The sequence below is a fragment of the Sciurus vulgaris genome (genome assembly GCF_902686455.1).
Source record: "Sciurus vulgaris genome assembly, chromosome: 11".
NCBI lineage: Eukaryota > Metazoa > Chordata > Mammalia > Rodentia > Sciuridae > Sciurus > Sciurus vulgaris.
This window is the reverse complement of record NC_136472.1, coordinates 16,393,021-16,417,310: the sequence shown is the minus strand read 5'-3', so window position 1 is coordinate 16,417,310 and position 24,290 is coordinate 16,393,021. Positions and strand designations below refer to the sequence as shown.

The window sequence follows — 24,290 nt, the reverse complement described above, 5'->3', positions numbered from 1 at the left end:
GAAGGGACATAAAGGTGTGGGTGTGATGTGTGGGATGAAAGAGCTGAATCTTTGTTTTCCTGACCTAAAAAAGTGAAAATCTTGAAAATCCTATAAAAATGGTAAGCATGTGATCCAGAAACAGACAGCAGACAAGAGAAGAAACAAATGGTGGATTTGAAAGCGCCGTGGGGGCGTGGGTCTGGGCTTAGGGAGGAGTGAGCCAGGGAGCCTGGAGGTCCTGTGCACTCTTTAAACTGCATAATGAAGTCCTTTGAGAATACAAAATAATTCAGTAAACCACGGTATGGTAATGAGGTGATGGTTTTATGTACCACTTCATCTGTAATCGATTGGTCTCATGGTGTGGGATTAGCGGGAGTGGTGTGTTGGGCTGTCATGTGGAATGTGTGATCTGCCTTGAAGCAGTCACGAGCTCATCCTGTTCTCTCCCTCTTGCTGCTGCAAGAGAAGATCTGGGAACCAAGACTCTTCCTGTACCTTTGAGGATAAACAAACATGCCAGCAGCACGCGAACATGAGATAATTTCTCTTAGTTGCAACAACAAAACAAGTAAACAAACAAACAAACAAGAGTTATTTTCTGCCCTTCTCCCCCCATCCAGTGATTGTCTTATTTTTCTGGCTCACTTTGCAGCACACACCTCAACCTAGTTGTTCTTACTCCTTGTCTCTAGCTCTTCCCTTCCCATTCTTTGTGAACCCACTCCAGGAAGCGTTCGCTCCCAATATTTCTGTAAAATGAGCTCCTTCAAAATCTTTATTGGTCTCTGTGTTCCTAAATCTAATGGTGAACTCAGTTTGTCTCTTACTGGGTGAATCTAAGTGGATACTGAGTGAATCAGTGACATTTTTCATGGTGGTGAGCGCCCTTTCTTCTCTTGATACCCACTAAACCGGTTCTGGCTACTCCTTCTCTGCCTCCTTTGTGGGTCCTCCAAACTCCCTAGCCTCAATGTAGAAGTCCTTAGGGTACAATTCCTGGAGAAGCTTCTCTTCCCTACCTACACTCACCATCCTAGGCGTTCGCAGGTAGTCTCATTGCCTTACGTATGACCTATAAATGGAAGGCTCCCAAATTTATACCTTTAGTACAGATCTCTCCAGACTCAAGGATCTAGTTCTCCCCTTGACGTTTCTACTTGGATATGTGTAAAAGGATTTTTTTCTTTTTTGTACTGGAGATTGAACTCTGGGTGCTTTACAAAAAAGCTACAGCCCCAGCCCTTTTTATTTTGAGACAGGGTCTTACTGAGTTGTCGAGGCTGACCTCCAACTGGCAATCCTCTTGCCTCAGCCCCCTGAGTTGCTGGGCTTACAGGCATGAAATGCTGTTCCTGGTCCCTAAAAGAAAAACTTTTTATTAGATCCAAATACAAACTACTGGTCTTTTCCCAGCAAACCTACTCCTCCCATGGCCTTTCCCACAAGAGTTAGTGGCTATTCCATCCTTCTGGGGGCTCAGGCCAACACCTGGTGTCTTCTCTTTCCCTTGAACCTCACACCGTATCATGGGTCAAAAAACTCTGCTGTCTACACTTGCCAAATATGTCAGACACAGACGTGACAGCTTCTCATCACTGCTAGTCTCACCCACTCTAGTTCCCAACTGGATTACTGCAATAGCCACTTAATGTCTTCCTGCACCTGCCTTTGCCTCTTTGCAGTTCTTAAAAAAAAATCCAGTCGTCAGAGTGACACATTTTGAAATCTCAGTCAGACCACGTCACTTCTCAAACGCCTACACCGGCTTCCCAGATCATTCTTCACGTAGATGTCATTTTCTAGTTTTGCACAGATTTTCATTATGAAATTCTGAGGCCGTGTGTTTGAATTCATAAAGTATCATGACATAGCTTCTTGATGGAGTGTAGCTTTGATCAATACACAATGAGAGTGTAAAATTTAATACCGTTTCTGACCATAGGTTCTATCTTGTTAGATTAATATTGCCAACCATGCTTCCCTTTGAGATTACCCCGCTTTCTCTTACTTTGTTAGGATAAGGTCAGCTGTGCGGTAGTAACGTAGACTCTTAACATGATGAAGCTTTTCTTCTCATCAGGTGGAGTTGCGTCCAAAGCCTGGGGAAGAGGAACCAGGCTGCTGCCTCTGTTCCCTGCAAAAGAGGGAGGGAGCTCGAGGGTCACATGAGAGATTCCTGCTCTTCAGCCTGGAAATGACAGACATCTCTCACATTTTATCGGCTAGAGGCAGTCTTCCGTGTGCCCAGCAAGGAGGAAAAGTGGGATTTAGTGGACAAAATGTATCGTTTTGACATAGTCACTTCTCAGGTTGTGTTGTCTGGGGGTCAGAGGGAATTTATGCACCATCATGAAAAATGCACCTATAATTTTGATTGTGAGGTGAACTTTGTTATTGAAACATCTTATTTATATAACCCCAAAGTCAGCTCTTTTGTCTCCTGCTTTTGAGTTAGGGTTTTTGTGAAGTCCTCATTTGTGCCCTGAGGCGATCTTGCTGCAGCACTCAGCAACTCTCCCAATAAGAAAAGTCTTCACAACAGCCTTGGGACCTACTTTAAATTGTTCTCATTTCAGAGATTGGAAAACACAGGCCAGAGAGGTTATATGCCTTATCTAAGGTCACACTGCAAGTGAGTGGTGGAACCAGGATGCTTTCTTGAGAGTCCTGACTCCTGGTTTGGTTTTAGGAGCCATCCTGCATTCCTGACAGACAGTCCTGGTCAGAGATGAAGTCTCTTCTTCCTGTGATTTCTAGATTCCTTCTAGCCCCATGGCTCTTTGCTGCCCTCTCTTGGCCTCCTTCGTTATGATCAAGTGAAGATTTGCTGCAGTAAACATCTTCGGCTCTTGCATGGCAGTCTCTAGAAGGTTCCAAGGGAGTCCTCTCTTCTTGCTATTTCACACACCCATGCAGTCTGGTTCCCAGGTGCTGAGAATACAGTAGGAACAGCAAATACTTTTATTAATTAATGTTTAAGAGAAGCAACTCTAATGGTGTGGAGCACGCTAGCGAGTTTCTGCTCTAAGCCGATCACTGTGTGGCAGTGATCCCATGGACGACTCCTAACAACTCCTTGAGGAAATGCTACTAAGTCTCTTTCACAACTAAGAAAACCTGCTAGGTTGTGAAAAAGAGGGCACACTTATGGTTCGTCTCTAGCTCCCAAAAAACGCTCCACAGATACAGGTCTCATACAAGGAACCCTTTGTTTGCGCAGACGAATTCATGTCTGCACGGGGGAAAGGGAAAAGGCAAGAAGAAAGATGGCGCATGGTTCGTCTCAGACATAGGAATTTCCCGGGCTGAGAGGAACCAATCCGGAGGAGAATTCTTACAGACTGACTGACGGACCAATGACATATTAGGACGTAATGCTGGAGGCAGGAAGCAACGTAAGCTGGAAATTCCTGTAACATGAGAGGCGGGCTAACACAGATTGACAGGTGGTGTGGAGGTGGCTTTATATCTTACAAAACTGAAGTCCAGAGGCGATAAGACAACATGCTCAGGATGTGGAGAAGACATAGTTAATAATTAACATTTGTCCTACATACTGTTGAAGAACATATATTATCTGCTGGACACCATGCTAGATGTTGGGGTACAATTGAAGTCTCTGCATTTAACTGTTACCAAGAGATGTAACTAAGATCAGAGCCCAAATTATTCTGGTTTTATCTTTCTCATAAAACTAAATCACAATGCTTACCTTCTTTCAAGACATTCGAATTGCTACTTTCTTTGGAAAGTTCTTCCTAATCCTACCTTTCTCCCATTTCAGACATGAAAGCACAATTAAAGTCTTGGCTCCAGGCCATCCCTAAAGTTACAAAAGCCCAACTGGAATGCTATAGTTCGGATGTGATTTAAGTGTGTTGCCTGAGGGTCTATATGGAAATTTAATTCCCATTGTGAGATAGTAAGAATGAAAACTTAACCCAACTATAGTGTTTAGAAGTGGGGTCTTTGGGAGGCGATAAGGATCAGGCTAGGTCACCAAGGTGGAGTTACCATAATTGAATACTTATTGGAAGTGGAAGAGAGACCAAAAGAGACACATGTGCATTCCCTGCCTCTTGCCAGGTGATGCCCTGTGCCACCACAGACTCTGCCAGCAAGAAGGTTATCACTCGATGCAGCCCCTTGCCTTTGGACAAGAACCACGAGCCCAGATAAACCTCTTTTCTTTGTAAAGATCCCAGCCTCAGGTATTTCATTGCAGCAATGCAAAAGGGATTAATATATAGTATTCCCTTTGTCTTTTGGTCCTATGAATGGAGGTCTGAATAACCTCTTTTGGGGATGACAAATATGTTGCTTGTGAGCTCTTACCTCAGTTGAAATCTTTAGCAGACACTGCTAATAAATTACAATGTCTTTTGCAAGTCTTAGCCTGACTATTCTTCTCTCTGCTTCTCCGTTGGTCCATCATAAACGTGTGTAAAAAGATTTTAGCTCAAATACTCTTCTCTAACATCTATGTCGTGAAGAATTATGAATGGAATGGTTGAGTTGCATCTTGGGAGGGAAAGGGCCCAGCAGATCCTGAGAGCCAGGGTCTCACTTACTTGGAATTTCAACCAGTTATTCACCACACAGCAGAATGAGTAAGCCATTGGACAGATTCAAGTCAATTATTATCTGTTTTATTTATTAGCTGTGGGAACTTGAACACACAAGTTATTTAACCTCCTCAAGATCCAGATCTTTATTTCTAAAGAATCATGGTGTTATTTTAGTGGGTTATTGTGAGATTAAATGAGGCGGTGTGTGTAAGATGCACAAAGTCAGTGCTCAGTAAATGAAGATTGCTTTCTTTTTGACTACGATGCCATCTTGATCCTTGGGAGCCTTGCCCTGTGTATTAGTCTGCATTTGCCAGAGAAACAGAAGATATAGAAGTGTGTAGAAAAAGACTCATAAGGAATTGTTTCCCACAATGACGGAGACTGACAAGTTCCAAGTCTGCTACATTAACATGGCAAAAAGGTCTTTGCAGATGTGATTTCAATTGTGGAACCCAAGATGGGGAGATCATACTGGATTATCTGGGTGGGCCTAATCTAAACCCTTGAGTTCTTTTTTCTCTGTGGTGCTGGGGATGGATCCAGGGCTTGAGCATGCTGGGCAAGTTCTCTCCCCGGCTCCACTTGAGTTCTTACAAGCAGAGGACTTTCTCTGGTTGGAGTCAGAGGGATGTGATAGAGGAGGAAGGAGGAGACATGAAGCAGAAGGAGAGGTTCTGTGGGGAATGGCAAACTGCCTGATCCTTAACTCCTGTAATGCATCCATTCAAAACCGCAGGCATCGTTCAAGGCAGAGAGAAGAGCAGGAGGGAAAAACATGCCCTGACAACCGGGAGGCAGGGGTGGCTGAGCGCACACCTCAGAGCACCTGCCGGGGCCCCACTGGACTCGAGGTGGAGTGAAGCAGGAGCGAGGTAGCGACAGATATCCTGGAAGGATGGCGCTTCAGTATCTTTTTGATGAGAATGTGAGAGTCTGGGGGTGGCTGGAGGGGAGTGTGGAATGGGGTGGACACGGGGGTAGGGGACAAGCTTTAGAGGAACTGGGTTTCTCTCGGTGTGTGTTAGATTTCTGTCTTAACTGGGGTAATTGGATACTTTTGGCATTTGTGCAGGAAGAGCGTGCAGGGCAGGAGGAAGGAAAAGGGGAGGGCGATATTAATGAAAGTGAAGCACAGCTTGGGGTCCTTGAGTATGAGGTCTTACCCCAGAGTGCCTCGGGGAGCCCCCCTGACTCCAGGGGTGCACATGCACGTCAGAAGGGGGATAAAGCCATCACACCCCTCGGGCCACATGGTGACGTGCGGCAGGGTACTGGACCTGCCATCTCCCACTAAGACTGTGGGACAGCTGTGTTCTTTTCTACTGAGCTTAATGCTAGTGACGTAGGTCCAGAGCTGCTGGGAGCCACCCTGCCAGCAAGTGCAGAGGGTTTGTTGTTGTTGAAGCCAACAGGGAAGAGGGCTGGAGAAGAACTGGTCCTGGGAGCCTAGCTCTACTAGTCCACAGAGGAGAACTCTCCTCTCTCTTCTCTCTCTCTCTCTCTCTTCTCTCTCTCTCTCTCTCTCTCTCTCTCTCTCTCTCTCTCTCTCTCTCTCTCTCTTTCTTTCAGTGCTGGGGATTGAACGAAGGGCTTTTCACATAGTAGGCAAATGACCCCCTGCAAATGAGAACTTTTGTTTGCACTGGCTTGAGCAGGATTTTCTGATATTTGCAACCAAAATGTTCCTGAAGGACTAGGTCTCATTTCATAGGAATAAGGAATGTGAGGACCAGAGTGGCGGAAGTGATGTCCCCAGGGGCACATGCATAATAAGTGGCCTTTGTCATCTCAGGCACTCATCTCTAAAGCAGCTCAGGAAACCAGCTACGTCCTGATCGCCTGGGGATCACACAGATAACCCTTGAGTTGTGCAATTGTTTCCGAATCCCCTCAAAATTGATTTTAAGGGCTGTTCCTTGTCATATTTTCTTTCCTAGTTTTTCTGGGAATATCTGAAATTCAGGTCAAACAGGGTTACTATACAATTTGAATTAACATGCCTAGCTGATCAAGATATTTTTCTTCTTGTCTCGCACACACAGACACACACACTCATCTCTGCTCATCTCTGAGCCTCTGTGGGGTGGAACACCTTACCATTCAGATCTCATCATTTCTTAACTGTGAAGAGATGTCCCTGCATGTGCCTACTGGAGCTCTCCCAATGGCCACTGTTGGACACACATTTATTCATTTTGATTTTCACCCTTTGCCCTAAAGTTACACTGAATCCCAAGCGCTGAGAGGATCTCCCCTTTGCTGATTTCCGAGCTCTCTGTATTCACAATATATATGTATTCTCACAGGTGTCTGCATTGGGATCTTTTATAACAACTCCTTCTGCTCACCTTTATTGCTGGTTTGGTCATTATTAATGCTCACTGGGTGTTAGGGACCCGGCTTTGAACAACTCACATGGGGCCCAGACCACAGAACGGACTCGTACACTGCAGAGTCAAGGGGTGTTGCTGTCTTCCTTGGAGCTTCTCTAGGCTGATATGGCCTCTGGGTTTTCACTTGATAATTCCTTGCTTACCGTGCACAGGGTACAGGGTGAAGGTTGATGGAAGGGAGGAAACCTGGCTTCACTGGCGATAATCATCTTTCTCTGTTTTTAGTCCTTTCCCCCTGCTGGCTGGAGACTCATTTCCTGTTCCCTTTTGTTTCTCCCTTCCTGTTGATCCCCTGAAGACCCCTTTACCTACTGAACCCTCCGGCCCTTCTGTAGTGTGTCTGGCACCAGGTGCATCCTAGCAGACTTAGTACATGCCAGACAGTGTCCTAAGTGCCCCACGCAGACCACGTCCTTGACTCTTACGCAACCCCAAGAATCCGGCATCTCGGGGCTAGATTTTCCTACAATGAGTTAACTCCAAATATTCATTTCACTTTCAATCAATTTCCTTTGCATTACTCTTTGAATTCTGAATATTCAGAATCCGATTCAGTTGCTATTTAATCTTGACTGCCTCTTCTATTCCTGATACTTTAATAAAATGCAACAGACGGAGACAAGAGCAAGCCTGAATAAAGTGACTTTATGTCCTGCTGACCTAGTCTGGCCACTTTGGGTATCAGGATTTGACTACAGTGGAGGTTCACAGAATCCAGCTATTTCACTTTAAGAGTATGTACCAACAGCCAGGATATGAAGGAGTTGCCATTCCAAGCTTCAGGAGTGCCCTTTCCGTATGGCAGGATAAAACTTCATCGTCAAGGGCTGGGTATCGACCGAATTATATTGTTATGTTATGTGCATCTATGAATATGTAGCAACAAATCCCATCAATATGTACAACTATGTGATGCACCCATAAAAATGTGGGACAAAAAACAAAACAGAAACAACAACAACAACACCCAACAAAAAATGCCTTCACTGTCATTCGCAGGAAAATGGATAGAACTGGAGAGCATTGTGTTAAGTGAAATAAATCAGACCCAGAATGTCAAGGGGCTAATGTTTTCTTTCATATATGGAAGTTAGAGAGCAAAAAGGGGAAAGAAAAGGATCTCATGAAAACAGAAGGGAGATCAGTAGGGTTGAGGAAGTGGATGAGGGGGAGAGGGAGGGATGGGAAAGGGGAAGTACCTGGGAATGAAATTGATCAACTAGTACAGGCAGGCACAATACGCCACAATGGAACCTACTATTCTGTGCAATTATTATATACCAAATTAAAAAAAAGCAGCTCTTTCCTTCAAAAACATAGCAACACTGGGTAAAATTAAGAGAACACAGAAGAAGGCAGTCAGGGTCAAACACAAGGCAAGTGTTTTTGAAGATCCAGGCTGGCACGGAAACACAGTGATCAGGGTGGAAGGGGTGGGGTGGACTTGCTGAATTTAGGTGCAGAGGCTTGTAACGTTGTAAAGGAGTCGGAAGTATTCTCCGTGAGATGGAGAGGCACCACGGGTTCACCAGCTGAAGCCCAGGGCCAGGGTGGTGTTCATGTCTCATCCTTGGCTCTTTTGGAAGGAGGCTGGAAACAAACTTGCTGCCAAATGCTGAAGGAGCAATGGCTCACATCCAGTTCAGCTGAGAGAGAGGGACAAGGGAGCCTTGGCAGCAGAAGCCGAGTCCAGATTTTCTCCTGTGTCAGCCTGGATCTCTCCCGGCCTAGTGGCCCCACAGGACACTAACTGCCCTCGTCAGACCTAGATCTGGATTGAGGTCTCTCAGAGAAGCTCAACAGGATAACTGAATGTAGAAAGAAGGTGGTGGGGGGAGAGAGAGAGAGACAGAGAGAGAGAGAGAAAGAGGAAAAAGGAGGAGGAGGAGGAGGAGGAGGAGGAGGAGGAGGAGGAGGAGGAGGAGGAGAAGGAAAACTGGAGGGAGAGAGAATTACAAGCAACAAAACACCAAATATTCCAAATTAGACTGTACACTAAACACAAAACTCAGAATAAAAACAAAAGCTAAGAAAAACAGTCAACCAACCGACAATCAGAACATGGATTTACTTCAGATGAAAGTAATTGAACAGAATGATCAGACAACCCTTTAATGTAAATGTATTCATTATTCCAAAGAAATAAATGAAATCCAAAGTTCCTCCATTTTCCAATTCCATCCATTTGCCTGTAAATGCCATAATTTTATTCTTCTTTATGGCTGAATAATATTCCATCGTGTATATATACCACAGTTTCTTTATCCATTCATCTGTTGAAGGGCATCTATGTTGGTTCCACAATCTAGCTATTGTGAATTGAGCTGCTATAAACATTGATGTGGCTGCATTACTGTAGTATGCTGATTTTAAGTCCTTTGGGTATAAACCGAGGAGTGGGATAACTGGGTCAAAATGTGGGTCCATTCCAAGTTTTCTGAGGAATCTCTATACTGTTCTCCAGAGTGGTTGCACCAATTTACAGTCCCACCAGCAATGTATGAATATACCTTTTTCCCTACATCCATGCCAACACCTATTATTGCTTGTATTCTTAATAATAGTCGTTCTAATTGGAATAAGATGAAATCTTAGGGTTGTTTTAACTTGCGTTTCTCTAATTAGTAGAGATGTTGAACACTTTTTCATATATTTATTAATTGCCTGTACATCTTCTGTAAAGTGTCTGTCCAGTTCCTTGGCCCATTTATTGATTGGGTGTTTTGTATTTTTGGTGTAAAGTTTTGTAAGATTTTTTTTTTTTTTTAATAAATTTTGGAGATTAGTGCTCTATCTGAGGTGCATGTGGAAAAGATTTTCTTCTACTCTGTAGGCTCTCCTTTCACATTATTGATTGTTTCCCCCTTTGCTGAGAAAAAGCTTTTTAATTTGAAGAGGGAAATGAAAAGGGGGAGGGGAAGGGAGTATGAAAGGTGGTGGAATGAAACAGATATTATCCCCCTATGGACATGTATGGTTACTCGGATGGTGTGACTGTACATCATGCACAACCATAGAAACCAAGTGATGCACCCCATTTGTGTACAATGAATCAAAATGCAGTCTGTAAAAATAAAAAAAAGAAAAGAAAAGAAAAAAGAAATAAATGAAATTAAAATTTCCATTGGAAAAATAACAAAAAATTATGAAAAAAGTGTCTGGAAATGAGTGAGGAGATATGGAAAAGAGCAAATTAGAAAATTTGAATGTAAAATACAGTCACTAAACAAAAAAGTGGAAATTTGAGTTAGAGGACGGTTTGGCTCTGTGTATCTAATTTCACTCTCTTTCAGAGAAGGGGCGGTGGAGAGAACAACTTTGGCATCTCAACGAGAACATGGAAGACAAAGGAGTGATGCCTTATAAATTCCAGAGGGAAAGAATTTCCAATCTAGAATTCGACATCTAGCCAACCTATGATTAAAGTTGAATATCCAGGGATAAACAAAGCAAAACAAAAGTATACCTCTTCTGTGCTCCTTCTTAGGAAGCTGTGGAAGGCTGTGCCCACAGAGCAAACCAAGAAAGGGAAATGAACAGATCACAGGAAGCATGGGATTTAATCCAGAGGGAGGTGAAGGCAGCCCCGGAAATGACGGTGATGGGGATCCAAGGGTAGATCTGAGGGTAGCCACTGTGTACGAGGTACAGTGAGAAAAGCAGCCAGCAGCCTGGAAAGTCTGTGACCAAGCACAAGGCAGAGTTTATATCTGTGCCCCTCCATAGTGAGCTGATAGGCCTCGTGACAACCGAGGGAACCATCCCTTTTCCTGAGAGTGTCCGGCCATCGTGGCGTTTATACCCAGGTTTGGTGTCTCCTTTTGTCAACAGTGTGGCGGCAGCCTCTGATTTCTAGAGACCTTAGTGAGGAAAACATCCCTGAATAAGAGAAATCTTACACTTACATGTGCCTGCATATACAGGCCATGGCCCTGGAAGGATAAGTAATGAGCTGGTGTTTACAATTTTGCTTCTTTTGAATTTTCTATTAAATGTCTGTATTCCCAGTTCAAAATAAAATAAAAGAGTGTTTGTAAAAACTTAATCCAAATGCAAATAATTGTGGATGAATATGTCTGGGTATGTGTGCGTTTTCCTCATTGGAGTGTGATCCTCTTCTGATTTTACTTCAAGGAATATATTCCACAGAGAAGACCTTACATGTTCAAAGTGATGTATGTGATGACGTTTAATATAGAATCATCTTAATAGCAAAACTAGACGTGGTTCTCACAGGAGAATCGTGAATTAGTCATGTTCCTCAATAGAGTACCTTTGTTAGATGATGAAATTAGCTCGTATTGGTATTAGCTCATGTCAGTATTGGCTGATTTCATGCTGATATGAAGCTATCCTCATGATACTTTGTTCAATGAACAAAGGCAAGAAGAAGCATGCAGTGTGTCAACATTTGTGCATAAAAGGAAGTAAAAGAACTCTTGTGGGGGTTGGGGGGATAGCTCAATTGGTAGAGTGCTTGCCTTGCAAGCACAAGCCCTGGGTTCAAATCCCCAGCACCACCAAAAAAAAAAAAAAAAAAAAAAGAATTCCTGTGTATGAATATCTGCATGCATTTCCAAAATATATTCACAGAACATCTTAGGGAGAATAAAAGCAATTGATGCCTTGGTTTTCAGAGAGTGGTGAAACTGGGCAGCTGGAAGGAGAAGCAGGAGGGGAACTTTTCATTCTTTACCCAGTGTAAGCTTTGGGTTTGGACCATATAAAAGTATCACATATTTTTAAGAAAATATGATATGAAAGGAATGGGTTGAAATCTAGTTCAGATGTAGGAAAAGAATTAAGAGAATTGGAAGACAGCATATAGGAACTCACTTAAAATTCATTAAAGAGAGCAAAAAGATGAAAAATATGTAAAGGAGGAGTTGTGTACTATACGGACAGCAAACTTCTTATCATAGTAACAGACATGGGAAGAGGATATGGTTTGGATGTGAGGTGTCCCCCCAAAACTCACATGGGAGACAATATGAGAGGATTTAGAGGAGAAGTGGTTGGGTTACAAGAGCCTTAACTCAGTCAGTGAATTAATCACCTGATAGGATTAATTAAGTGGTAACTGAAGGCAGGTAGGTGTGGCTGGAGGAGGTAGGCATTGAGGGTGTGGCTTTGGGGAATATATTTATATCTGGGGAGTGGACTCTCTCTCTGTTTTCTGATCATCATGTGAGCTGCTTCCCTCTGCCACACTGTGCCATGATGTTCAGCCTCACCTTAAGCCTAGAGGAATGGAGACATCTGTCCTCAGTCTGAGCCCTTGAATAAACTTTTCTTCCCCTGTAGTTGTTCTGTTTGGGTCCTTTAGTCACATTGGTGAAAAAGTTGACTTAAAGCAGAAGATAATAGAATAACTTTAAAGTGCTGGAGGAAAATCTGTCAACCATTAATTTCACCATCAGCTGTACTATATTATTCAAGGAGAGCTAAATAAAAATATCTTGAGATGTTTAAATACTAGAAGACTTTAATACACAATAGAATTGTCACTATGAGACTTAAAATTTGCTTTAAAAATGGAAAAGTGAAATGAGGTGAAATGAGGAAGATGTGGAATTCAAAAATGCAAGTATTTTCTCAACGCTTTCCTGCCCCACTTATAAAACAGGTGAGTCACTCTAGTGAGCCCAGAGATTAATAAAACGTGTTGAAAATTTTAATTAATGGTTAGATTCTAAAAATCACAACTCTTAACAGTAATAATAGCAATTTGGAGAAGCTATTCAAGATGTGGGACTTAAAACACTCTAAGGATCCAATTGTAGCTGCAAGGAATTAAATAATGTAAAGTTGGACAAAAAACTTAAGCATTTAGGTTAAAAAATTCAGGCCAACTATGAAAAAATAGAAACAAGAGCTTCCCAATCAGAAGAGAATACACATGATCAAATAAGAGGGAGTAGAAAAGAAGAAGACAGAAGGAATGGTAAACAGAAAACACAAAATGTAATGATATAATAAAGTCTAAATCACTTTATGAATTACGAAAAAGTAAACGGATCAAAATAATCTGTTTAAAAGCAGAAGCAATCTGAGGGATGAAAAAACAAAACCAAACTCTTGGCTTCCCACAAGACATAACAAGCACACGTGTACGCACACACACACACACACACACACACACACACACACACACTTCTATACACAGGTTGAAAATGTAAGAATGGAAAATGATGTATAATGCAAACAATAAGAAGTTACTGTGGCAACTTTAGATCTTATAGCAATAAACATTTCAGGGATAAATAAAGTAAAAAATATAATAAGTGAGACCACACATCAAGAAAATATAATAATGATGAAATTCCAGTTGCTAATACAATGACCTTCAGGTGAAATAGCACCCCCGGCACGTATGAGTAGATAAATATTCAAGGGAGAATGAAGACGATCTCAAGAGAGAAGATACTGGGGGTGCAAAGCAAGAAATATGCAAGAACACAAGCTATCTTGAGAGTGAGAGGCTTTGCAGGTTCCTGACTCTTATTTTGAAGGAAACTTGGTGAGGGGTGGGTATGGACAAGATTGTAGGAATGGTGTCGGTCTAGTGACCTCAAGATAGTTCCTGGTGGTCTGGTCAACCTCTGGATCCTCAGGGTGATATGGTCTTCCTCCTTAACTGATCCACAGAGAGCGCAGGAAAGTGCCCTAAATTGTGGGCTGCTCAAGATGTCATATTGCTCTTTATTCAATCTATTTATGAAGGAGGGTTAATTAACAGTACTCAGGGTAATTATCATAAGTCAACACATTTATGGTCAACTTTAAGTTTTACAGGTTTTCAAGGAATTTGAGAGTAAACTGGCCTGGGAGAGAGACTGGCTTAGGGAGTGTCAGGCTTGGAAATGTATACAAAACTTCTGAATTAAAATTTAATTTCATTGTTCTTTCTTTATGTTTCGTTTCTACCTATCTTAAAAATATTTCTCATTCCACCATCTTTCATACCCCCGCTCCCTCTTTCCTCTCATTTCCTTCTATGTAATCTAAAGTTCCTCCATTCTTCTCTAACCCCCCACCTCCCCACCCCCACTATATATCATCATCCACTTATTGGGAAAACATTTGGCCCTTGGTTATTTGGATTGGCTTATTTCTCTTAGCATGATATTCTCCAATTCCATCCACTTATCTGCAAATGCCATAATATCATTCATCTTTATGGCTGAATACTATTCCATTGTGATGGTGGAATGGGATAGACATCATTACCCTATCTACATGTATTATTACACAAATGGTATGAATCTACATTGTGCACAACCGTAGAAATGAAAATTGTAGCCCATTTGTGTGCAGCGAATCAAAATACCGTCTGTAAAAATGAAAAAAAAAATAAATTAAAATTATTTCTTCTATCCTGCCTCAGGGCTGCTCAGTAATGCCTGCTGTTATTGTAGAGGAGGGTAGGTACATGCGGGTGCGTAGGTGGGTAACCCCGCTCTAGAAGAGAATGGCCTCATTGGATCCGTGATAACTTCTGGAATGTGTGAGAGTTGATTTCACTCTGTCCTGCACTCACTCAGAGCCAGAGACCTTGACAGGGTCTCGCTGGCTCGGAACCTTCCCGGATGGCGCCTCATCCTCTGCTCTGAAGTGTTTGTCCTGAAAGTCTCCAAAACTGGGACTCCCGTGTAGCTTCTGCGTACCCTCTGGGGCAGAGTTCTTCACGACTTGTTATCTTCTTTCCTTTGTTGTCTGAAGGCTTCAAACCTCCATGGAGACCCGACCCTAGGGGCCACCCCTGGGGGGTTTAGGCTTAAACGTGGAGCATGCATCACTTTATCACCAGCAATAACTACCCTATTCCTTCCCTTTCCAGTTCAGTTGGTGGCAGACCTCTGCCCCCTCTCTCTTTGGTCCACAGAAGCTGCCATCCTTGAATCTGGAGTCCCTCTTCCACCATGGGACCCAATAACCTGCCCTTCCCACAAGCTCCCAAGTTGTGAGCATGTCGTGTTCCATCCAGAGAAGAAAGGGACGAGGAGAGGGGCAGGGGCAGGTGAGGGGTTCCTCTGGGGGCCTTTGCACACCTGGACTTAGCTATTTGGCTTCTGGAGTACTTAGGCTCACATAGAGGAAGGGTGCCGAGCGACATCTGGGGGCTTTAGGTCGTTTTCATCCGTGGCTGCCTCCCTCAAGCCACTGCAAATAAACCCTCAGTCCAAATGAAATCAATGTGCTTGTTTCTCCAGGGCCACCTGCAAAGCCACTGGATTCCCCACCCCTCGGCTTCCCTTCCGTTGAAATCCTACAGTCATCACAAGGTTTATAGGCAAGAGACTCAGGAGAGTAAGGTCTTCCCTGAGGGTAGGGTTGAAGCTTTCAAAGAACTGACACATCCGCCATTCACCGAGTTTCAGAATGTCCTGGGAGGACCAGAAGAACAGGTATTGTTATTCCTATCTTGAGCCTAGGAGCTGGAAGCCCAGAAACGGTGATTTGCACGTGGTTTCTTCCTGCTCCAGTGGGCTCTCCAGCTCGCCGTGGCTCTGGGGTCTCTATTGCCCATGTAATGGAGACGGGTCCGATTGGGCTGTTTTTTTATCTGGACTGTCACTTACTAGCTGGTTAGAGCAAGGTTTACATTCCTTTTTTCTTCTTCCGGGCTACCCGGTAACTGAGGAAATAGCATGCTGGACCAGAGTTTCAAAACAGCTAATATAGTACAGCTTTCCAGGAATTTAAAATTCAATTCAGCAGCTAAGAAGAAAGAAAGTATATACAAAAATCAATTCAATTTCCCTCCCACACAAGGGCGATGACAGTAGGCTGCTCCCGACACACAGGGTGTCACCCTGGAGGTATGATCAGTCTCAGAGCTGAGTGGCAGCATGGTCTCATGGACCTCACTCAGATTGGATGGCTCTTCTGTAAGTATTGGTGGGCTTCTGTTTTTTTCCCATTGCTTCAAAAATGGGTAGCTGGAAGGTGAAAGAGAACTAAATACTCTGGTCAGTATAATGGTAGGAATGTGCATTTATTCTTTCATTCATCCATATATTTATTGCATGTGGATTACATGCCAGGGACTCTTTTTTGGTATTGCCAATGCAATGATGAGCAAAATGTCAAAGGCACTATTTTCAAGGAACTTCCATGGTGTGTGTATGTGTGTGTGATATTATAGTCAAGCAGATAAATATCTATCAGTTGAAAATGAGGTTGTGACCAGAAAATTCCAGCTGAGAAGGGGCTCAGAGAGTGAGGTGAAGTTGCATTTTCAGACAGGGGGTCAGACCTGACTTCTCCATTAAGGTGGCCTTGTGCAGAGAATTGAAGGAACAGCAGGAGGAAGCCCCATGGAGATGAAAGAGGGAACGATAATAGGTCCTGAGATTTCACTTACTACTGCTTCCTCTGTCTTTAGACCACACTTGCAATATACATATTACTCTCCTGATTTGGAGATGGAGACACTGGGGTTCAGCAAGTTTAAATGACTTTCTCCAAAATAGAGCTAGTACCGGATGGAACCAGGGTCAAACTCTGCTCCCTTGGTTCTGGAGACAGTGCTGATAACACAGGGGACCATCTGCGTGACACGGGCTGTTGCCGTCTCTGAAGTGGGAGCTGGGAATCAGCTGCACAGTGAACAAGAACAGAGGACAAGTGGAGAGCAGGTCTGGGCACTGTGGGGCCCCTTCTGTCTGCCTCCTGGCACCCACCTGCCATTGCTTGCTCATCTTGGTTGGCGGTTATTTTCTGAAATCATGACCTGGATCTTAGTAAGCTCATTTCACATTCCTTTCACCTTTGGGAACCAGTCTCCCAGAGGCCAGGTAGAGAGAACTGAAATGGAGAAATTCAGTCTCTTACCAGGCTTGTCACGTAGCCACACAAGCTAATAGCTTCAGGAACTAAGTTTTTAATTTCCTCGCATGAACTCCAAACTGGTTTCCCATATTTGTTAGGAAAAGTCTCAGCCAAGGAAACACCATTTTTGAGGACACCAAATTGGGCCAAGTTCCCGGGTGGCCTCTCTCCTTATTTAGTGGTTGTCCTGTATAACCCTCTCCTCTCCCCTTGGCCACTTGCTCCCTCTGTGGCACTTGGTTGATGAAGTTCTCTTCATCTCAGAGAGGAAGCTGATGCTGTTAAAAGGCCTCACAGGGCTCCTGTAGGTCGCTGCAGCCTTCAGGGGATTCCTCCAGCCAGCACGGCTCTGAGCTGCAGAGAAATTAACCTGACAGCCAGAGACCTAGGCCTGTCATTTGGTGAAATGGAATGGCAGAGAGGTGGTGTGGTGTGGACAGAAAGCATGATTTTCACGTCAGATACCCCCAAGTTTAGATCCTATCTCTGCTGCATATGAGTTCTTTAATCTTGTGCAAATTATTTACTGTCTCTGAACCTCAGCTTTTTTCAATTGAATGAAAACCAGGACAGACAATACCCCTATCAAGGGTAGACCACTGAATCATGATATTGTTATGAAGAGTAAATAAGATAATATGAGTCTGGCAGAATTTGGTCCATGGAAGGGATACAGTTTGTGCTCCCTTCTCTGCCTTGGTGAGAGGCTCATCTTCCTATCAGCACCTGGCCTGAGGGGTGGGGCGGATGGAGATGAAGAGCAGGACCTGGATGCTGTGGCATGAGGCCGGGCCGAGCTGAAACTCCCATTAAGAGAGCACCCCGCTACAACGTCTCTGATGACTTAGACGGCTCCATCAGGAATTCTATCTGCTGCATTAAGCATCACCCTCCACCTGGGCTTCCTTTAATTCATTTCAGTTAGGAGGAAGACCTGGGATATGAAGGCCCAAGGTAGTCTCCTGCCTTCCCGGGGAACTCTTCTCACAAGTCACCGGGGCCTATTAGTGACATCTACACCTCTTCTTCTGGGATGCCTTTCTCTTCCTGTGCTGCACTTGGTTTTGCTTCTCTCTGGCCTCCACCACCCTCACTGTGATCTCATTGGGATATTGGCTTCTTAAGCTCCCCTGTTCTGTCTTCCTTCTAGGGCAAATTGTCCCCTACTTTGTTCCCCTGGATAGGGAACAGACTCATCTCACCTTGGGTTCTCAAAGGGCAGGGCTTGGACCTCATGAACTATCACAGGCCTGATGCCCAGTCCACGGCCTAGCACAGAGGGGCTCCCTGATGAAATCTGGCGTTGGGAAAAGGTCAGCACGCAAGTGCGTATACGCCACCACCGTAAGTTAATGGGTGTGGACGCTGTGGATTTCAAAATTTGCCAGGAGTAAGCTAATCCTGAGATTCTCTTATGTAATGATGAAAGTGAAGTAACATACAGTCATGCATTGCATAAATGTGCTTGGGCAGGGACGCCACACGTATCACAACAGACTCCTAAGATTGTTCCACTGAGTGATGGCATAGCGGTCGTAGTTCGGGTAAGTTCACACAATGACAGAATTGCTTAATGATGCTGTTCTCAGAACATATTCCTGTGGTTAAGTGGCGCACGCCTGAATGCTAGTAAATGAAGTGATGGGACATTTATTCAGTTATTTTACTCATTGAAACTTTCTGAATAGTTTTCTCAGAATATGGATCCAATCCATTTGACAGCTAAACAGTTCCTCCCTTGAGTCTTTCAAAGGATGCAACTGAGTATCAGACAGTAGAGGAAGAGCTGATAGAGATTCAAGCTCATTCTTAGGGTTGTTTTGTTTAGATTTTGGCTTTCAATTTGGAATTCAAGAAAGGGTCTCTTTGAACTTTGCTAAGTAGATAGTAGGATATAGTAGGATAGGAGAAACAATAAAGAAACATTGGATTTTTATCAGGCTGCAATTGCCCACCTGTGTCCAACCTATATCTTGCTGGATGTCAATTATTCCCCACCCCATCTCTCTGCAGAATGAGAGACAATAGGTGACTTGGTAATAGCTTGGCTGCTTGGTGGCAGTAGAGATGGTGAGTCCACCAAGTAGGGTAACTGTAGCTTAACACAGTATGATGACATTCGTTTTTAGTTTGTCTGACAGTCCCAGGTGGGACAGGGATCAGCAACTTATAGCCCATGGTCCATACCCAGCTTGCAATCCATTTTTGTAAGGCTCATGAGCTGAAAGTGATTTTTACATTTTTAAAGTTTTGCGAAGCCCCCACTGCCATATGCGGCAGAGACTATCTGTGGCTCACAAAGCTTAAATTATTTACAGTCTGGCCTTCTACAGAAAAAGTTTGACGATCTCTGCTCCAGGAAGACAGGAGTTGTATTCTGCAGGGAATTCTGGCTCTTTCCATCTTTCGGCTTCACAGTGGGGAGAGAACAGGGAAGCCACGCAAGCTTCGCAAAAAATCCCAGCCACAGATGACATGCATCCCCAAGTGGGTACAGGAAGGTGAAAGTGTAGTTCCTGTCCAGGCAGCTGTCTCCTGGCAACCACACCATACTGGGCAAGCATGAATCCTTGCACTTTCTCTTCCTCTTTCTGAAATATCCTTCTTCTCTAGCCTCCTTCAGCATTTGAGTAACAAAAGCAGGTTCTTTCAGAGCATCTAATCTGGACCTGATATGAACCCCACAGGTTTTGGCCTCCTCTAAGCTATGGATCAGAGAATTATAAGGCTCTGTACTTGATCTCCTGTTGGATGTTGGTGGGCACCTGCTCTGTACCAGGATGCTCCTCAGTATCTGCCAAGGTTCCTGGTACAGAGCAGGTGTTCTTTGTGCTTGCTGGCCTGACATGCATACAAATTTGGGTGGAATGAGGGAAGTAAAAGGCACTCAAATGAAGATGGGATTAACAAACTTGAGTCACAGCTGGAAGGACAGGTAAGAGTTAGAAATAATAGTAACAATTCATAGATGAGACAGCCACGCTAGTGTACTGCAGATCCAGAGCTGATTCCAGATCTGCGTGACTCTAAATCTCATGTTCCTCATGACTATGAAAAGGAAAGAACATTTCAAAGAACTTTACTCCCAAATCTGTCTGTAACAGCAGTCAAGTCAGGTTTCCATGGCATCTGTATACAGTGACCATCTCCTCCTGGAAGGCATGTAGGGATGTTGCAACTCAGACTTGGGAAGGGTGAGAATATAAATGCACAGGAATCTGAAGATGTTGACCTTGTTTATTTCTGATTTTGTATCTCTGCATGATTTCCTCATTTGAAAATCATGGGATGTTGAAGCCAGAAGGAACTCGCTTAATGTTAAGAACCTTGGCAAACCTGGATTCAGACTCTAGTTCAGGCTTAGAATGGCAATCATCAATTGTTTAGCTCACAAATTTACAACTGGGGAGGGTTCAGCAGGGAAGGCTGGTGTTAGTTTGGCAGTCTTTACTGGGGATTGAAGGATCTTTTTGTTAGACTTCTTATTCACCTAGATTAGCAAGTTATTGCTGGCTGTCAGTGGAAACTTGGCCAGGGAAGGGCCCTTAGTTCTTCTCTACTTGGGCCTTTCTGCAAACTGCTTGGGTTTCTTTACAATGTAGTGGTTAGGTTCCAAGAAGCAAAAAGTGAACATCCACAGTTTCCTAAGGCCTGATCCTGAATACAGGCACAGCATCACTTCCATGTTATTTGGCTGTCAGTCACGGAGCCTGGATTCAAGGGAATAGCTATTGACCCCACAGTTCAATGGGAAGGGTATCAAAGAATTTTGGGTTGCCTTTTTTTTTTTTTTTTTTTTTTTTTTTGGTACCAGGGATTGAACCCAGGGGCACTTAACCACTGAGCCACATCCCCAGACCTCTTTATTTTATTTTTAAATTTTAAGACAGGGTCTCACTAAGTTGCATAGGGCCTTGCTAAATTGCTGAGGCTGGTTTTGATCCTCCTTGCTTCAGCCTCCTGAGTCGCTGGGATTATAGATATGCTCTACCATGCCCGGCTTTGGGTCGCATTTTAAAACTTCTGTAGGAATGGAGAGACTATATTTTCCCTTTAATCTTAAAATAAGATAGGAGTTAATCTCTTTTTTTTATTGTGAACAAATGGGATACATGTTTCTCTGTTTGTACATGGAGTAAAGGCATACCATTTGTGTAATCATAAATTTACATAGGGTAATGTTGTTTGGTTCATTCTGTTATTTTTCCCCTTCCCCCCACCCTTCCCACCCCTCTTATCCCTCTATGCAGTCCTTCCTTCCTCCATTCTTGCCCCCCTCCCACCCCCCATTATGTGTCAATTGATGAATGGATAAAGAAACTGTGGTATACACACACACACACACACACACACACACACACACACACAATGGAATATTACTCAGTCATAAAGAATAATAAAATCATGGCATTTGCAGGCAAATGGATGAAATTGGAGAATATCATGCTAAGTGAGATAAGCCAATCTCAAACAACCAAAGGACGAATGATCTCGCTGATAAGGAGTTAATCTCTTTGAACCTCTTTTTTATTATCTGTTTCTACAATGGGATGACCCAGTTTGTGTTTGAGCTCAATCCTGTTGATTCTGTCTTAATAGCTACATTCACTTTCCAGGCCTGCTGACATCTCCTTAGCTGAGGCCACTGTCACTCCATGTTATACGCACAGCAACCTCCCAGTCAGGCCTCTCGGCCTCCTTTCTTGTTGTTATCCACTAAACTTGCTCCTTCTGAAGATCAAAACAATGGTTGCTCTACTGCTTAGAACTCTTCCGGCGCTCTCTGGCCCTCATACAGGAACTAACTTTCCCTTTCCCTTGACAGATCCACACTGTCCTCTATGGTGTCTGGGATTTTATACTTGCAACCTCCTCTCTGCTTCGCCACCATTTACCTCATGAACTTATGCCTCTTTTCCAGGTTCAAGTTTAGACTGTGTTTCCTCCAGGAAGACCTCTCAAGACATCCCTGCTGTTTCCTTTCCACAATATCCTGTCTCAATCCTGTTCAGTCCTATTCATTTTGTCCTGAAACTGTCCGCTTTCCCGTGCCCCCAGACTTTGCACCCTCCGTGAGTGGGGGCGGCGTCTGACCTCACCTTCCTCTTTAGCCAGGAAGGTGTTACTTATAGTCAGCATCCTCTTCGGTTTTCTTCAAGCTTTCATTGTCCACCAGGCTATGAGTCGACCACGTTCTCCCTCCCACATATGCAGCCGTACCCCCGAAACTGGACCCAAGTAACAGAGTTTGTCATGGTGGGCTTTGCTGGGGTGCAAGAAGCACGCCTCCCTTTCTTCCTGCTCTTCCTCACTGTGTACCTGTTCACCTTGGCCGAAAACTTGGCCATCATATTAGTGGTGGGCCTTGACCACCGGCTGCGGCGACCCATGTACTTCTTCCTGACACACTTGTCCTGCCTTGAGATCCTGTACACCTCGGTCACCGTGCCTAAGATGCTGGCTGGTTTTATTGGGGTGGCCGGGGGCAAGAGTATCTCCTACGCGGGCTGCCTGTCCCAGCTTTTCCTCTTCACCTTCCTCGGGGCGACTGAGTGTTTCCTGCTGGCCGCCATGGCCTATGATCGCTATGTGGCCATCTGTATGCCTCTGCGCTACGGGTCCTTGGTGTCCTGGGGCACCTGCGCCCGTCTGGCAGCTGCTTCTTGGCTGGCAGGCTTCCTGACACCCATTCTGCCCCTCTACCTCATGTCGCGGCTGGCATTCTGTGGCCCCAACGTCGTGGACCACTTCTTCTGCGACGCCGCCCCGCTGCTGGCCTTGTCCTGCTCGGATGTCACCCTGAAGGAGCAGGTGGACTTCCTGGTTTCTCTGGCCGTGCTCCTGGCCTCCTCCGCGGTCATCGCCGTGTCCTACGGCAACGTTGTCTGGACGCTGCTGCGCGTCCGCTCGGCGGAGCGTCGGAGGGCCTTCTCCACCTGCGCAGCTCACCTGACGGTCGTGGGCCTCTTCTATGGCACGCTTTTCTTCATGTACGTGCGGACCAGAGTGGCCTCCTCCGTCAGCTTCAACAAGGTGGTGTCTGTCTTCTACTCCATCGTCACCCCCATGCTCAACCCCCTCATCTACAGCCTTCGGAACAAGGAGGTGAAGGGAGCCCTGGGCCGGGCCTTTTCCCTCAAGTCCTGGAAGAGGCGGTGAGGAGGCAGGTGGGGGATACCTAGTCTCCTTGTCTGGGATCTTCCAAAGGCGGGTGGTGAGGACTATGGAAGGGAGGTGGCTGGTACCCAGGAGTCAGAGACTCCGTACTAGGTACAGGAATATGCTGAGCTGCTATAACAAGAGGGACTTAACTCTGTCATAGCTTGAAGAATGAGGAAGGGGCTGGGGTTGTGGCTCAGTGGTAGAGCGCTTGCTTAGCAGGCGAGAGGCCCTGGGTTCCATCCTCAGCACCACATAAAAATAAATAAAATGAAGGTATTGTGTCCAACTACAACTGAGGAAAAAAAAAAAAAAAAAAAAAAAAAAAAAAAAAGAATGAGGGCTATTTCGTCTTCCTGGCAGAAGTCCACGGTCATGTTCCAGGTTGACGGGTAGCTGTGCTCCACAGGTAGTCAAAGATCCAAGTTCTTTCCGTCTGTAGGGTCAACATTCCTGAAGATGTTGGCAAAATAAAGCCTGCAGGTCAAATCTGGCTCAGCACATGCTTTTTAATGGCCTGTGAGATAAAAAATGGTTTTTACGTTTGTAAGTGCTTGAATAAAAATTAGAAAATAATATTTCCAGACACTCAAGTTCATAAAATTCAAATCTTAGGGTCCATAAATTCAATTTTATTAGAACATAATCACATCCATGTATCTTGCTATAAGGACATTTTTTCTGCAACAATGATTAACCTGAGTAGTTGTGACAGAGATGACTTGCAGCCCCTGATCTAGAACCTTCTTGCTAATTTACACGGTCAACAGTGGGCAAGAGAAGCCAGACTTTACTCTGGGCCTCAAAGTCACATTCTGGGCCTCAAAGCGTCTTGACCAGATGTGGCAATGACCACTTCCACTCACCACTTCAGTGAGAAGTGAGTCACAGACCACATCTGATTGCAAAGGAAGTAAAATTAGTCTCTAGTGGGCAACCAGATGCCCCATCACCATTGACTTATTGTAAAAAAAAGGAGAAAGACAAAATTTGAGAGACAAGCAGTTTTCACCACAGACTCAACCCCAGAATCAGCTGATTTTCCAGGTGATTTATGTTCTTAATATTTGTAATATTTGTTTTCTAATTTGAAATATAAACTGATCCTGCCTCAAATCAGATGGTGTTTTGAAGTCAATTTAAGAAGATCTTTACGGCAATGCCAGCTCTTAAGTTATGCTTAAAAAGACAATTAAAATTCAAGTAGTTCCCTACACATAATATCTGCATTCCTAAAGGCATGTATGATCCCATTTTGAATGTGGATTCCAGAAACTATTGTAAATGGAAGAGGGAAATGCTGAACTTGGGATCGAGTGTGGGGAAGGACAGATTTTCTGTGATGATG

General features: G+C 44.2%; 1 protein-coding gene across 2 annotated transcripts in view; it reads left to right on the top strand.

Annotated features, from left to right (window-relative positions):
* LOC306638937 (olfactory receptor 6Q1) overlaps window positions 1–23,011 on the top strand; it is a 186,547-nt gene extending 163,536 nt beyond the window's left edge. Inside the window, exons 1-2 of one of the 2 annotated variants that reach the window (XM_079102392.1) lie at window positions 19,550–19,718; window positions 21,705–23,011. In XM_079102392.1, the coding sequence (XP_078958518.1) occupies window positions 21,992–22,942 (951 nt within the window). In that variant the 5' untranslated portion in view covers window positions 19,550–19,718; window positions 21,705–21,991 and the 3' untranslated portion in view covers window positions 22,943–23,011. Of the gene's footprint in view, window positions 1–19,549; window positions 19,719–21,704 lie in introns of those variants that run through there. The other variant, XM_079102391.1, reaches the window with a different exon arrangement.
* The last annotated feature ends 1,279 nt before the right edge of the window (window positions 23,012–24,290 follow it).